General features: G+C 34.2%; 1 protein-coding gene across 1 annotated transcript; it reads right to left on the bottom strand.

Annotated features, from left to right (window-relative positions):
• Window positions 1-3,905: 3,905 nt before the first annotated feature.
• Window positions 3,906-4,822, bottom strand: LOC131040477 (uncharacterized). The gene is made up of 2 exons (XM_057973415.2): window positions 4,499-4,822; window positions 3,906-4,366 (listed from the first exon to the last, which is right to left on the bottom strand). The coding sequence occupies exons 1-2, from the start codon at window positions 4,732-4,734 to the stop codon at window positions 4,249-4,251; spliced, it is 354 nt and encodes a 117-aa protein (XP_057829398.1). The 5' UTR covers window positions 4,735-4,822; the 3' UTR covers window positions 3,906-4,248.
• Between the last annotated feature and the right edge of the window lie 13,404 nt (window positions 4,823-18,226).

The following is an 18,226-nucleotide window of genomic DNA, read 5'->3' as shown; positions in this document are numbered from 1 at the left end:
TCAAGAATGCCATGTGGCCCTCACTCTAATGGGGAGATTCAAAAGTGGGTCTTAAAAAAATTCAGGAATGTTGTGTGCCCAAAACAATTAAGCAGAAAAAAAATATACTATATCAAAAAAAGTTAATCCCACATGGAAACATGATGAAAAAGACTTTTTGAGATCAAGGGAAAGGATAAAATTCTAATTGCACAACTCTTGACTAACTCTCATCACCAACAACTCTCGACTAGCTCTCATCACCAAGATGAGAAACTAACAATTGGATAGTGTCCAAAGAAGATTGGAAAGAAATAACTTGCTTTTTAACTAAATGGCATTTTATCAAAGAGTGTGCAACGTATAAATATATATGTTGTGATGGAAACGACATTTTATCGAAGAGTGTATAGTGTATAAAGATATTCACTATCAATTTGATAACAACTTAAAGGTGAACCAAATTACGAGTTTCTTACTTAAAGACTTCACCAAATTATGAATTTCTTACTCGACATTCTTAAGAAAATATGAATACAAATTAATTTGTTTACTCTTGTTACTACTTGGGATTCATAAGAGAAGACGAGTTTCTTGAGATTCATAAGAGAAAATGAATACAAATTAATTTGTAATTTGTCACAAGAGAAAGATAATGAATACAAATTAATTTGTAATTTGTCATAAAGAGAAGACGACAATTTGTTTAGACTATTAGAAAAGATGTATACAAATTAATTTAAAGAGAAGACAATTTGTTTAGACTATTAGAAAAGATGTATACAAATTAATTTGTAATTTGTCATAAAGAGACAAATTAATTTATCATCTTGTGATATTATTAATTCATAATTTGTCATAAAGAGAAGATGAATACAATTTGTCATACAAATCAATTTGTTATCTTGTGATATTTTTAGACCATTGGATCTCGGGACCTAGACGTAGAGGAAAGATGAGGAGATGAATACAATTTGTCGTACAATTTAATTTGTAGAGATGAATAAAATTTGTCATACAATTTAATTTGTTATCTTGTGATATTTTGGATCTCGTGACCTGGTCGATTAGAAAAGATGAATACAAATTAATTGTAATTTGTGATAGATACACAACTAGTCGATTATGGATCTCGTGACCTAGTCGATTAGAAAAGATGAATACAAATTAATTGTAATTTGTGATGGATACACAACTTATTTAGAGGATGCATACAACACAATTTGTACAACTTGATTAAAAAAGATGAATACAAATTAATTATAATTTGTGATGGATACACAACTTATTTAGAGGATGCATACAACATAATTTGTACAACTTGATTAGAAAAGATGAATACAAATGAATTGTAATTTGTGAACACAATTTGTACAACTTGATTAGAAAAGATGAATACAACTTGTCGTACAATTTAATTTGTAGAGATGAATAAAATTTGTCATACAATTTAATTTGTTATCTTGTGATATTTTGGATCTTGTGACCTGGTCGATTAGAAAAGATGAATACAAATTAATTGTAATTTGTGAAAAGATGAATACAACTTGTCGTACAATTTAATTTGTAGAGATGAATAAAATTTGTCATACAATTTAATTTGTTATCTTGTGATATTTTGGATCTTGTGCCCTGGTCGATTAGAAAAGATGAATACAAATTAATTGTAATTTGTGAAAAGATGAATACAACTTGTCGTACAATTTAATTTGTAGAGATGAATAAAATTTGTCATACAATTTAATTTGTTATCTTGTGATATTTTGGATCTTGTGACCTAGTCAATTAGAAAAGATGAATACAAATTAATTGTAATTTGTGATGGATACACAACTAGTCGATTATGGATCTCGTGACCTAGTCGATTAGAAAAGATGAATACAAATTAATTGTAATTTGTGATGGATACACAACTTATTTAGAGGATGCATACAACACAATTTGTACAACTTGATTAAAAAAGATGAATACAAATTAATTATAATTTGTGATGGATACACAACTTATTTAGAGGGATGTATACAACATAATTTGTACAACTTGATTAGAAAAGATGAATACAAATGAATTGTAATTTGTGAACACAATTTGTACAACTTGATTTTCTTTTTGGATCTTGTGACCTGGTTGATTAGAAAAGATGAATACAAATTAATTGTAATTTGTGATGGATACACAACTAGTCGATTATGGATCTCGTGACCTAGTCGATTAGAAAAGATGAATACAAATTAATTGTAATTTGTGATGGATACACAACTTATTTAGAGGATGCATACAACACAATTTGTACAACTTGATTAAAAAAGATGAATACAAATTAATTATAATTTGTGATGGATACACAACTTATTTAGAGGATGTATACAACATAATTTGTACAACTTGATTAGAAAAGATGAATACAAATGAATTGTAATTTGTGAACACAATTTGTACAACTTGATTAGAAAAGATGAATACAACTTGTCGTACAATTTAATTTGTAGAGATGAATAAAATTTGTCATACAATTTAATTTGTTATCTTGTGATATTTTGGATCTCGTGACCTGGTCGATTAGAAAAGATGAATACAAATTAATTGTAATTTGTGATGGATACACAACAAATTACACGATTATGGATCTCGTGACCTAGTCGATTAGAAAAGATAGAATACAAATTAATTGTAATTTGTGATGGATACACAACTTATTTAGAGGATGCATACAACACAATTTGTACAACTTAATTTGTACCTAAGACAGACGAATGCAAATTACAACTTGATTAGAAAAGATGAATACAAATTACAATGTGATGCATACAACACAACACAATTTGTGCAACTTAATTAGAGGATGCATACAACACAATTTGTACAACTTAATTTGTACCTAAGACGGTGTAGAGATGCATGCATACACAACATACATAATGTTAGGTATATTTTGTTAAAAATATATATAAAAAAAAAAAAACCATTAAAATGCATTTTAGCCAATTGTATATGTGCCTAAAACGGTGTAGAGATGCATGGATACATTACATAATGTTAAGGTATACCTAAAAGGCCACCTACTTAAATCAAATTTTTTCTTCTGCCTTTTTTGAATATATAAATAAAATTATAGAGTAATAAACTATATAGATTAAATATATAAAAATATAAAACATATAAATATTTTTTAATATATAAATTCATATCCTAGCAGGCAGAAGATTATACAGTGATAGATTATATAGATTAAAAATATAAAAAAATATTTAGATGCACTCGATAATTAAACACCTCCATATAATATAATAAAAAATATAATATAATGATACATAATTTTAATATACTATTATAATATACAACTGTTTTTGTGGAGAAAAATAATACCTAACTATTTTTATTATAATAAACAATTGTTTTGTGGAGAAAATCAATATCTAAAAATTCAACGATCAAACTAACATTTTTACAGAGATAAAGATGAATGTATACACGACACAATACAATGATGAATTATATATAATAAAAAATCAAAAGGAAAGAGACTACCTCGAAATAATAATAATAATAAGACAATTACAGCTCAGCATAGAGAATAATCATACCAGAAACATATAAATACACGAATTAGTGATATATATTAAATCTATAAAAAATGAAAGAAAGAAAATGTGTAAAGAATTTTGGACGCATTGTAAAGGAATATTCAAAAGTCAATAATTTTACAAAAGTAATCACAACAGTATATATTTTATTCTTAAAACCCTAAAGAAACCCTTTCGAAAAAAGAGAAATGTGGTTCCTTATACGAGGCAACACAAAGAACTTTGATCAAAAGAAATCCAAGCGATTGAATCAACCACCAAAAAGTTTAGGATTTGCTGGTAATCCAGATTAACTAATACTAAATGAAATAGAAAACCTTAATGAAAATTTAAAAACCTCCATGACGGAATTTAGATCTATGTCTCATTCATATCATTATAAAATTCTGGAAGACGATAAATCCAATCTCAAATAACGCCATGAGAGCTTCTCCAAATTATTTATTTCAATTCACACCAGAAAAATACTAATACGACTCATGAAATGTTTGCTCTACAGTTTCATACCCATCGAAGTATAAACCAGAACTTAAAGCAAAAATCATGCACAACATATAAATTATTACAAAAATTTATATTTCAAACAACTGGATATAGTCCCAAACAACATATACCACGTAATCCAAAAGCCCCGAGAAGGAAAACCCATAATCAAAGCAGATATTTTAGCCAGAATTCATTCTGTTCAGAGCTCCTCAGGCCCAAAACTATGCTTGATTTTCTCCCCTGTATTTACCGCAGACCCTTTCCCTTGCTCATAACTCTTAGAAACTGAATCCGTCACTACTTCTCCTGTTTTCTTCCTGAAAAAAACAAACCCCATATCTTACAAACACAAAACAAACACAAATACATGTAAACTCTCAAAGATTTCCTCAGATATACAGACTGTAATCAAATACAAATATACAGAAAGCATAGAAATCTGATCTTACACAGATGGTATTCTCTGAAAGGCCGAATTGCTGAATGATTTGACCTTATCCCAGGTGCATGAGACCGTGCCCTTCATGCATTCCGGGCTCTGTTTTCCATCTTCCTCTTTCTTTTCCACAACTTGCTCAACAGTGTTCTTCACATTCTCCTCTTCAGACATCACAGCCAGAATTGCAACCGCCATTAAAACTATGATTGACATTTTGATCTGCCATGACCGCCCCAAATGCACCATTTTCACAGGTTTTCTCTTCTGAAAGTTTTCTCTTCGGTTAGCTTGCCCTTAAAGAAAAGCACCAGCTCTTATGTATATGTGTTCTGCTCCGTCTTCTTTCGACGCGTATGCTAACACCTGTCAAAGCCGTCGGTTTGCATGATGTGGTTTGTATCATGCCACGTACCTTGGCTGGCAACTTTTTTTGACAATTTTTTTTGAGAAAATATCCATGGTACCAATAAAGGTGTTTGTAGTTGAGGATGTCTATTCTTAATTATTCTCATTAGTCAAAAGTAGATACTTATTTACTATTAGGTTGATTATTTGATTATTGAAATAAAATATCTCTTGGAGATATTATATTTCTACAGTTTATAATTATTATGTTTGTTTCAAATTCAATTACGTAGAATTAATTTGTATCAATTTTTCGGATCACACTTCACGATCAGTTGTTAGGAGACAAAATGTTGATGCAATTAATTCTCCACACTTAAGCAAACACAATAATTATATCAATCATTTCGATGTGATTAATAAACTAAACTAAAATAGTTGTATGTAGTGTTAGTCATCAATAAATTTGATCAAAAGAAATATCTTTCAATATTTAGATTTAGGTGAAAGAAAATCATATATCATGAAAGTAAAATTTGTATGGTTTTCACATTTTATTTTCTTAATTTTAGACTTATGTTAATAAATTTGATCAAGTGAAATATCTTTCAATATTTAGATTTAGGTGAAAGAAAATCATATGTCATGAAAGTAAAAAATTTATAGCTTTCAAATTTTATTTTAATAATTATATCAATCATTTCGATGTGATTAATAAACTAAAATAAAATAGTTGTCTGTATTGTTAGTCATCAATAAATTTGATCAAAAGAAATATCTTTCAATATTTAGATTTAGGTGAAAGAAAATCATATATCATGAAAGTAAAATTTGTATTGTTTTCACATTTTATTTTCTTAATTTTAGACTTATGCTAATAAATTTGATCAAGTGAAATATCTTTCAATATTTAGATTTAGGTGAAAGAAAATCATATGTCATGAAAGTAAAAAATTTATAACTTTCAAATTTTATTTTAATAATTTTAAACTTATGTTGATTGTGTTAGCTTTAATGCAATGATTAGTATATAAGTGGTATGTTTCTTCATAATTAATCTCTTTGGTCAAAAGTAAAATAATTATTTACGTTATGTTGATCATTTGATTTTGAAATAAAATATCTCAATCATTTTTTTATGATTAATAAGCGGAAATAAGATATTTGTATATGTTGTTAGTCATCAATAAATTTGGTCAAGTGGATAGCTTTCAATATTTCAATTCAAGTGAAAGAAAATTATATATTGTATGAGTAAAAATTGTGTAGTTTTTATGTTTTTCTTTTTTTCTTGGATTTATGAAGATTGAGTTGTCTTTAATGCAATGACTAGTACATAAGTGTTATTTTTCATCATAAAAGTTGGTGACTAACTTAAAGCTAACTTGATCATATCTTGCCCACACATTTTTAGGGATTGGTTTTGATTTTTACTTCTTTTTTAATTTTCCACCAACATAGAAATGATTCCAAAACTTCTAAATTTAAATACGAACCCAAGTTCATTCTATCTCTACTAACAATTACTTGTCAACTTGAGTATGAAATGTGTTAATTGTGTTCTAGGATTTGTTGTATGATGGAGAGAAATTTAACATAGCACATAATACATTACATAATCAACTTATACCAATATCTACATCATTAGTGATGGACTAGGAATGCTACATGGTTGCTTGGTGTGTCTTCAATCATTACTCATACTGTTATTCAAATTATAGAGGTTTGACATAAGAAGAAGATAATCACTTAGAAAACTCTTAAAGGTGTTAGTGAACATTGTCTAGTTTTAAAACATAGTTTTTAGACACCAAGGCAACGAGGATCTAGACATCAAAAAGTTCATAAATCATTTTCATGAGTCAAGATCATTTAAATTAATAAAGATCGATTAGGTGGTGCAAATTCAATTAAGAATAGAGAATCAAATATTCAACTACTAGGCTAGAGCTTACTAATGTTATTTTTTTCCACAAAGCATAATGTTGGATCATTATGCACAAGATTTAGCAAATAGCAAATAGCATAACTGTTTCTTTTGAAGCTAAGTCCTTAATCCCTATTTGTTATTTTGAAAAATATATTTAGTGTTCTTACTATCTCAAACCTTTTGTCTAGGTATTTATTCATTTATTTCATATTTACTTTATCTATCATAAGATTATATGAAAATTAGATATTTATTTCCTTTGGCTTTGGTGATCCTATCTAATTTTACACTCCATTAGGTCTCAAGGCCTTAATTATGAACATTTCTTATTTCTACTTTTATTTTCCAAATTTGGTAGTGTCTATTTTTTCATTTGGTAGTGTCTATTTTTTCTAAGTTTCACATCAAACCCTACCCCTATTTCATTCATCCCTTTCTAATATTTGTGTGTTGATTTTATGTCAAATTTTATTATCCCACTTTCTCTTTGAGAAGAAGTCTTTTTTTTTAAATGCTACAATGAATATGTTTTGTGTTCGAAATAGAATCTTTGATGATCTAACAAATAATACTTATCATGAAGAATAAGTATTTGGTCACAGGGTGCACTTGGAACTGGTTGGATTAAGGTAACTCAACCTTTGCAAATCTTAATCTTGATTATTGAATTTATTATTTTTAATTACCTACAAATGTCTAGTCATATAGTGGGACCCACAAGCTTGGTGGCATCCTACTTGGCAATGACTATATGCCTCATATATTGCACACATGTAGATGGGCATCTCACTTTGAGGATCTTGACAAGTGTCATGTTATGACAAAATTTATGACAAATCTTATTAAGACACACTTACATATGATAGCATATGATAGATTCTATGAATTATTGGACAAGTGGCAGGAGATACCTTTTGTATGGAGAAGGTGGGTGCCCAAGTTTGGTTATGATAAGCTATAAGAGAATTTGTAGACGCTTAAATTAATTAATATAATTAATTTAATCTTACTCCATAATAAATTAATTTAATTGCGTTCCTCTTTTATTCTCCCCAGAATTAATTCAATTAAATTAAATTAATCCTATCACCATAGTCCAATAATAGATTTATTAAATAAATTAATTATTCCCTATTCATCTAAAGTTCCCCAAATTAATTAATTCTTCTAAACTCCCTTTAGTTCATTAATTCAAATTAATTAACTAAACCATGTGATTCCTACAGATCATTTTCCTCTAATCCTCACTTAGCCTAATTAATTCTTCTAGAAGCATGCTTATCATTATTTCCTAATTTTTAATTCCTCCACTCATTCTCTCTCCTCATGTCAAATCCTCCTAAATTTCCCACTTGTCTTCTAATCTCTCATTAGTCTTCTTAATCACCCTCTCTAATCATTTTCTAGTGGTTAATCCTCATGATTAGCCACAGAGTCAACCAATTTCCATAAATGGCTTGTCCCCTCTCACCCTCCAACCTCAAATTCTACGCTTGAAATTCTAATTTTGTAACTGCCTTTTTTACAGGTTTCTGTACTTCAACATCTCCACACAGTGTCCTTTGACACTCAATTTTAGAGCTTTATTTTCAATTTTTACAATCTAAAAGGAACCAAAAACATTTAAAAAACTAATTAAAAAAAACAAAAACAATTTTAGGTTAGCTTTTTACTTTCTATTTTCACAAATTAGTTAATCTTTTAGGCAAGTTAGCTAGTTTTTCGAGCTTTTTGGCGAACCAGCGTCTTCATAGGTGGTCGACGTTTGTGCTCTGGTTTGACATCTGTGTCGGACCCGAAAAATCCCATCCAATTTCAAATTTCAAATTTTAAAATTTTAAATTTTTGGTTAACTGTATTCCACATTTATTTTGATTTTGACATCTGCGCAGATGCCTAACGTCTGCGCTTAGGTTTGACGTCTCTGCATCAGTAGTTTAAAATTCAAATTTTAATTTTTTTTTATGTTTTCTCGCTTTCTGTTTTGGCAGTGTGCGGGCAAATTGTTTCAGCATCTGCACAGACGTTTCAACGTCTATGCAGGGGTTTCAACGTATGCTCCTATGGTTCAATATTTGCGTTGTAACCTTAGAAGGTTTTTTGTTACTAATCATAATTTTAGTTTTTGTAGGTTTTTTCGGCTGTCCAAAACTTAAATTTGAGATTACTAACTGTTTTTGCGGCCCCACTAGTCAAAGAACAACTTTTTCCACTAGGCTTAGTTTACTTGTTTGCATTTTTAGATTAGAAAATCTTTACTTGTGGGACTAAAATAAACAAGTGTATTCCGTGTTTTGTGCACTTGCACATCTGTTGGGTGGACCCACCGTTGCGCTTGAGTATCCTCTCCCCTTGCCTTTGTGAACTTTGGGTGTAAGAGAAAGAGCGTTCAACAACACCCATTTTTTTTTTGTAGTGAGGGATATTCTTGATTGGGTAATTCACCACCCCACAAGGGTACTTTGAAATAGGACATGTCGGGGATATTGACTCTCCCAACGTAATCTCAAGTGGGTTTTTCCAAGCGCTATATAAAAAGTTGGTCAGGCGGTTGAAGTGTTGAGTGAATTTGACGTATGTGGGGGCCTTCCCTACGCCAATAGTCTTAGCTAGAGCCTTAAGTGGCTTGCTTCGAGAATCCATCATTGGATCAGTGATCCCTTGGAAATTACACTAAGAACATTGTTGTAGTGGCCCATAATCCCACATTCATAGTGCAGGGGATGCAGATCATACCCCGAAGTTACCTCTCATGTATCCACTCAAGATGAGATAGGAATTCCCCATATAATATATCCTTGGATCTTTGGGGTAAGAAAATGTGGTATGCCCAAGAAGTGAGTGTGTTGTAAGGGGGAGCTAGTGCTACCAAAATCTCTATCTGTCTTCTTATTTGAGGTATCTCTTGTGCGAGAGGCCTTTTGAATGGTTTCCACTTTCCACCCTTAGGTTGTATGTCTTAAAGTGTGTCTTCATTTTGTTCAAAATTAGTGAAATTTATTTGGGGGGCTAATCTAGGTCCCCAATCACTTTAAGCGCTTATCATCAAGCATTTTATTGGCCGATGTGTACACTTTGTTTGATATTTTATTACCAAGAGTAGACAGACAACCCTCATTTTCCAAATTTGACCAACTTTGACCATTTTCTCATCAAAATTTGCATTTTCCAACAACAACCTATTCTTCAACATCTCTGTCTGGTAAAAGTCTGAGCTTCAACATCTTCACCTTACTATTTTGACGTCTCCTTTCTGCTTCAATGTCTCCGCTCTGTCAAATTTCCTGATTAATTTCCTTCATGCATCATAACACCAAATCCCTCAAACAACCTAAGAAGTCCATGTGCCATCAAGTTAAGAAGAAGAAGCCTAGTTACAAGCAACTCAAGCGTTGAAATTTTTTATACATCAATCGCAAACTCTTGCTTAAGCATAGAACCCTCTTGCATAGGTTCCATGATTACCTTCATGGTTATGGCAATAAGTTTGATGAGGATTCATTAAGAGCCCAAGCTTTCCAACAAAGAAGTTCTTTATCCCAAGGTATTAACTTTGGTGGTCCCATCAATTTGTCTTACCTAACTGAGAATCCCATCACCTATTGAGTCACCCTAGGGCGACCTTTCCCTTCAACCATATTTCTTTTCCATAATCAACTTCCTTTGCTTTCATACTCACCATTAAATCATCTTCTAAGGACTTAACTCAATCAAATCCAATCAATTATTATCTTTAATCAATCGATCATTTTAATCCCAATCAATCAATCAATCAAATCAACCTCATCCAAAGGTTCACATCTTTGTGAAATTTTAATTTAGACCTTATCTTAAATCAATCATCATTTGGATTTATGCTTAGGGAAGAATCTACCCAAAGTACCCTTGCCTAATTATTTGGGTTGATCAAAACCCTAATCCTTTTGCCCTATTTTGCTTGGGAACACAAGGCCATCCCACGTAAGAGAAGGCCTAATCCATAGATCCTAATCCCAAGGTCTAAATTATACTTAGCCTAGTTGTCACCTCGCTTGTGGTTTACATCAATCCCACATCTTCTAAGGTGTCATTCTAATATAATCAATCTTGTCCTAATCAAAGGACCCTATCCAAACCAATTTTAATACAATTCAAATCAACATAAAAAATTTCTAAGTCCACTCACCACTTCCTCTCATCTAAATCTCGCATCAATCCTTGATCATTCCAAAGGTCACCCGTGCGTGGTCTTGACTCAATCCCAAAAGGAAAAGATGGTTGCCTAAGGAATAACAATAATATGCCTGAGTATAGAGACCCTTTCATTCAAGATCCTCAACTCTAATAGGAGAAACTTGTTGATCAACCTGACCTCTCTCCACGTGTCCAATCATTCATAAACGATCCTTATAACCAAGACATGATGGAGATATTTTTTAAACATGATGCCAATAGGCTTGTCGTCGATCTCATCTCCCAAGGGGCATGCTTACCCCCCAGCTTTGACAGATCTATCCTTGATAGGACACCACGAGGTGACCTTGTGAACAATTCCATTCTTGATCCTCTTCTCCATCCTCAACCCGCAACATCTGCACCTACAACTTCCATTCCTAAAACCACTTTACCTTCACTTTCCATTCCTCCTCACATTTCTAATCCACTAGGATCATCTGTTCCCCTTCACAATATGGCCAATTACATCAACATGAGCTTGCCTCCCGCTACCATGATTCAAGGGTCACAAGTTTCGAACATCCCACAACCTCCCCATTTGTTATATTAGTATATTGGTGGTGGTGGTGGTGGCATCCCCTCCTCGTCAAACTAAATTCCAACATACAACATGGGGTCAATATGTCCCTCATGTCCCCAATCAACAACCTGATCTCCTGAAAGAGATTCAGGATATGAAGGACCTCATAAAAAATATCAAGGAAGGGACAAACAAGAGACCTTACTCTTCCAAGGAAATATGTCCATGTCCCTATGACCCATCCATTTCGGTTTCTCCATATCCACCTGGTTTTGAGATGCCCAAGTTTTAAAAGTACAAAGGCGAGGGTGATCCTAGGCATCATGTTCATGAATTCTATGTCTTATGCCAAGAAGTCGTCTACAGTGACATCTATCTCAAGAGGTTATTCCCAAAAAGCCTTACTAAAGAAACCCTTGCTTGGTTCTCTGCTCTACCCCAAGGCTTCATCACATCATTCCCCGACTTGGCCAAAAAATTTGTGGCTCATTATGCCTATAATATCGAGAATGATGCTTCCATGATGGACTTGTGCAACACAAAGCAGAGGCCCGAAGAAACCTTCACCAACTTCCTTCAAAGATGGCGACATCTCATTAAAAGATTCCCTTGGGACATACCTGAGCCAAATCAAGTTGATTTATTTCAACATAACTTGATACCACAATTATCCAAACCATTGACTTGTCAATGCTTGAACTCCTTTGAGGAAATTTCCAAGAAAGGTCTAGCTTTAGAGTGTATGTTCCTAGAGGATGGAACTATAAAACATTATCAAAAATCAAACCAAAATTCCTCTTCTTATAATGACAAGCCAAAATTCTTGTCCATGAACAAAAATGTTGTTAATGATGGGTTTACCGACACCAAGTGTGTCCAAATTGTCGCCGCACCATCCAAACCCACCACCACCAATAATTTCTTCAATAACTGATCTAATCCTCACAACCAATCCAATTCTCATGATCAATCGCAACCTCACAACACTATGTTTGTCCAAGGTCACCCTCCTCGATCCAACAATCAACGTGAGTATAACCCACTAGGTGAACCCATTGAGGTTAATTTACAGAAGCTTGTCAAGGTTGGCGTTGTTGTCTTCCCAATGACACACCATTTTGATCCCAACCAACCTAAGCCCCGATATAATGAGAATGAATATTATGACTACCATCACATCAATGGTCATGACATAGGTAAGTGTATGAAACTTAAGAACTATATCCAAGACCTTATTGATAAAGGTGATATTGAGGTTGATGTTGTAAATCCTGGTAACTCCAATGATAAAATCAAGATGTACCAGGACCCATTCCCTAAACATGGCAAATATAAGGCCTCATCATCTCATATGGTCAACTATGATTATACCAACTATATATCCAACTTTGACTCCTTGGTGGGTCGCATAGAACCTATTGACACCTTCGTTAACACAGTCACCATCAAAGGAGTTGATCCTTCATCCTCCACTCATAGGCCCAGGGTCACCATTCAAGGTGTCCCTCCGCCCCAACCCTCAAACTGCTCTTCTCAAGAAAAGATAGTCATTTAGGATGTTGCATCTTCCAATTATTAGAATGACTGCAATGTTACTACCCAAAGAGGAAGAGTGATTGTCCAAGGATCTCCTACTCCTCTTCCCCTACCCCCTATGTCATCCACCCATCGTTATGATATCCTTTATTATCTTAGTAAAACACCTGCATAAATCTCCATTCTTGAGCTTCTCAAAACATCCCCCGTTCATAAAGAGATCCTTGAGTAGACCCTCCTAGAATCTCGCATCCTCGATAACATCAACACATCCCAATTTCAAGCCCTAATAGGAAACCTTGTTGCGCAACACCATCTTGTTTTCACATCCAAGGATGCACCCGCCGATGATCCATCCCACAACAAACCCCTTTATATTGAAGCCCTTGCACATAAACATAAATTTAAGAGGGTCCTCACAGATGGTGGATCTGGTTTGAATCTATGTACATATCGACTAATCAAACAACTGGAAATCTCTGAAGATCTAGTTGATACATCAGGCAAGATCACGATTAAAGCATATGATGATGCAGAAAGAGTTTCCAAAGGTACCATCGCATTGCCTCTTCAAGTGGGCCTTGATATTGTAGATACAACTTGTCAGGTTTTGGACCTTGAGCTTCCTTATAACATCATCCTCAGTCATATGTGGATCCACTCCATTCAAGCCGTCCCCTCCACATACCATCAATACTTTAAATTTCTATTCAATGGTAGAGAGATCACCATCTGTGCAGAACCACAACCCTTTGAATATTGAAAACTTCTTGATTGAAAGAACCCCAACCATTTCCCACTCCATAGACCCACTCCACTTCCCACATACAATCCATCCAATGTCGCATCCACCTCATTTGAATCTGAGTTCAAGGTCAAAATCATAGACAATGGCTATGGAGAGTATACCCTGTAGAATGCACTATATTTGGTTCAACTCCCTCCCTCTCCTAAGTCATATGGAAAGCTAAAGGAAATCAAGAAACATGATAAACCCACTATCAAATGCAAAGAAACTGCCTTCCAATAGTGGGGTCCACTTAACAAGGAAATCTTGGAAACCGATGTCACTTCTTGGTTTTACCAAGAAGAGGACGAAGAACCAGCAGATATTCCAAAACAAATGTATCTGAAAGCATCTACCATGGTAGATAAGATAGGTTACAAAGGACATGGTCTTGGACCAGAAGAAGAAGGCAGAAAAGTACCCATCTCTCCGATCTCCTATAAGTACAATAGAGGCTTAGGTTTCTCTCCTATACTAAGACCACTATCGCTAGTGCCCAACCATATCCTCCTACTGAAGTCGAAGATTCTGATGAAGAGGAATTCCATGAAATTTCCTTTGAGTACTTTAACAACACATTTGATGACACCATGTAAATGCTATCACCCCCATCACCCCTTCCTCACCATGTAAGCTTAAACTTGTCCATCTCAAACTCGTTGACCAGGACCAACGAGGACCACCTGTTTTGGACATCTGTGCCAGTGACGATGATCTCATAGCATTACTTAACATGCAAGACCTTGAGAACCACACATATGTCAATGGGATTTAGCTTCATCCATAAGCTTACTTTGGTAGTCAAGTCAACTCCCTTGGTCGCAAAAATGAAAATAAAAAGAAAACTAAGAAGTCCCCTAGTGAAAAGCTCTCTGAGGCACCTTTGGACACAGAAAAATTCAAAATAAAGGACGCATCTTCAAGTGAAAACTCGGATCAGGCGCTTGAAGATGAGGGAATTGACCTCCCTACCCTAGTTCCCCCGCAATAGGAAAACTCCCCTCTACTTATTGAGGAAACTGACACAATCAATATGGACACAAAAGAAACACGAAATAATGTACTCATTGCCAAGTCACTCACCGATCAAGAGAAACCTAATTTTATAAGCTTTCTAAAAGAAAGATCAATCAATTTCATATGCTGACATGCCAAGCCTTGATCTTGACTTGGTGGTACATAATCTCATAGTTCGTCCAAATGTTAAACCTGTCAAGCAGAAACTACGCAAGATGCATCCTTAGATTTCCCTCTTAGTCAAGGAAGAATTAGAAAAGATGTTGGATGTAGGCTTCATCAAACCCATTTATTATCCTGAATGGGTCTCCAACATTGTGCCTATCGGCAATCCTGTTGGGGGCATCATAATTTGCACAGACTTCAGAGATTTGAATAAAGCATTCCTTAAAGATGACTTTCCCTTGTCTAACATTGATATGATTGTGGACTTGACAGCGGGACACAAAATGCTTTCCCTCATGGATAGATTTTCCAGCTACAACCAGAACTGAATCGCAAAAGAAGATCAACACAAGACAACATTCACAACACCTTGGGGCACATTCTTCTATCACGTCATGCCTTTTGGACACAAGAATGCAAGACAAGCCTATCAACGTACAATGACAACTATCTTTGGGTAAGTGCATAAAGATGGTGTCCAGAAAAGTGGACACACACCTAAAAAAACTTGAAAAAACAGGCACCGCGATCGCGGTACTAAAAATTCAAATCACCCTGTATGCACTAAGGTTTGTTGCCCCCGAGCCTAAAGGAACAAAAGCGCATATAGGGTTCCTTTACAAAAATGACTGCGTACGCGTTGCTTTAGGACTTAGCACCCCGTACATAGTTTTAAGTCCTAAAACAACACGTATGCAGTACCGGTCAATAATTTATTTTTTTGGCCGACTGTGTTTTACTTTTCACGCGGCTGCAAGTTGATAATTGGGGTTTTTTCTCGCTAAACCATGCACGGGCTCACTCTTTTCTCACTTAAATGCCATGGATCAAGGTTGGTTTTGCTTGATTTTTGTTTTTCTTTCGCATTTGTTCATTTTTTTTTACATTTTGAATTTAAATTCATTTATTTTGATTAGGTTTTTTTAATTTTTTGTTACACAAACCAGATTCTGAAAATCCACAACAATAACAACAAGATGCACCTCCTCAAAACTCTAAACAAAACCCACAGAATACACCTCTAGCTCCTCCTTTTGACCATACACCTAATACACAGGAGCAATTGCTTAATCAGTAAAGACAAAACACAACTATAATAAATAAAGTGATTAATAAATTGAAAACATATGAGCTTGAGCATCATAAATCCCTCGCCACTAGCCTAGAAACATTAGCTAGTGGTGCGACTGCAGTTTCCACTCAAATTACAAAATGGGGAAACTATAGGGATAGGTGTCATCAATTTTATGCTAGTGGGTTATCATATGAGGGAGTGAAAAACAAAAATATTAGTAAACAACAAATATGTGCCCTTTTTGTTGATCCTATAATTGGTGAGTCATTACCTCTTAATGCAAAGAGGTTTCCCATACATTGGTGTACCAATATGCAGATGAAGAATCTTTTTTGGCAAAGGTGGTGGATGGTCTTTGACGAACCACCTTGTAATAATTTTGAGGTGCCATTGTATTTTTTGAGGAAAGTATACTGTGAGTTTTTCCTCAATCTGCTACCTAATTATTTTGACATGAGAGAGTTCCGTGGTAGAGGTGGCGTCTCTGCCCAAGATAGACCCAGAGCCTGTAGGCGAGTAGCTTAGAAGAGTCATTGCCCCCTAGCACCCAAACCCAAGGTACATTTGACTATCCTAGTAGACCTGAAAGAGTCAATGGAGCTACAGACTCTTCAAGTGGCTACAACATTGACTGATGTGATCATCCAGCATGGCAAACAGTTAACACACCCTCTTGTACCGGATGATGAGCCATTAGTTGCTACAAGTGGTGCTAGTGAGCCCATTCAACATGTGTGTTCCACTTGCTCAGGGATATGCACAGGGACGGATGAAGAGGCCACTGCAGGTGAATCCACATCCCATTTGTGCATAATTTGTGGGAGTAGATTTCAAACCCGCACAACTGAGGATGTGGCAGTGACAGATAAGTTGATCAACATGTTGTTTGGCAGTCATCCGCAGACACAGGTGTGTTGATTTGAATTCATAGCATTTTATTTGTCAGTCGCTTAAAAATTGTAATTGTAAATGAATTTTCATTTATAGATCAATTTAAATCGATACAAATAATATGCATTTCAAGATGCAACAACGGTATTTGATATTCCTCCCATAGTTACTACAGCGACAACTTTGACATCTAAGATATAAATTTTGTAACATGTTAAAATAGAATAGTACACTTTGAATTATAAAAAATTACAAGATATACTCTCTTTAATGCTTGACATTTTTTTGTTTGTAGACATTGTTAGGAGACCAAATGTCCCAGATTGATGATGTCACACTCTCGACCATAGATTTTGGCCTACAAGGCTATACGGTATCATATTTTGTGCACCTTATTTTATGTATTCTTTTGATGGAATATGCAAGTCAATTCATTTTAGATTTGTGAAATTATGTTTAATATTATATGTACTAATATCTCACGTTAATGTTGTTTTTTTAGGGTACACCCCCTCCCCGTGTCTAGGCCTCGTCCTCAGCAAAAGTAATACTCGAGGATGCCAAAACGTGGGAAGAAGGTAATTGAACACATTTTTAGTTTTACAATTGTTTGAAAAGGTTGAAATTATCTTAGTTGGGATTTGTAGATTGATTAGTGTTTTTTGTCTGTTTTATATGTATAATGCCCATTGAGCTATGTAGATATGTTGAATGCACCTAATACGCCCGAGGATCGAGAGAGGGCGGAGCTATGTATCTCTAGTTTTATTTTCTTGATTTGATGATTATACGCACGTGTACATGTGAACTTGTGATAAATTATAATCTTATCATTTTTTCATCTAGGAAATATCCATAGTTGCTTCATCAATGACCAGCCCTCCTCCGTGTACTGGAGAAGCATCTCAGGCTCTGGTACACTTTTCTTTGATATATTACATTAATTGTTTTTAACCTACAATACTTATCATTATATTAATTGTATTTAATCTTTGATCATTTTTCGTACAGGTAATAGCGACAGTTGCTCCATCAATGGTGAGCCTTCCTCGGTCTATTGGAGAAGCATCTCAGGCTCCAGGTGACTTTTGTTCTCTCTCTATTATAGATTTTTAGCGTTTTTGATGTATATATGTTAGTACATTGTATTCATTGTATTTAATCGACAATAGCCCCCTTCGTAGTTTGGCCATAACTTGGAGCCTTTGAAGAAGGTATTCAGGAGAAATCCTAAGGCTAACAAGGAGAAGACAAAGA

This window comes from Cryptomeria japonica, chromosome 10 (genome assembly GCF_030272615.1).
Source record: "Cryptomeria japonica chromosome 10, Sugi_1.0, whole genome shotgun sequence".
In the NCBI taxonomy this organism is placed as follows: Eukaryota; Viridiplantae; Streptophyta; class Pinopsida; order Cupressales; family Cupressaceae; genus Cryptomeria; species Cryptomeria japonica.
Note: the sequence above shows the minus strand (reverse complement) of the source record. Positions and strands in the feature narration are given on the sequence as shown.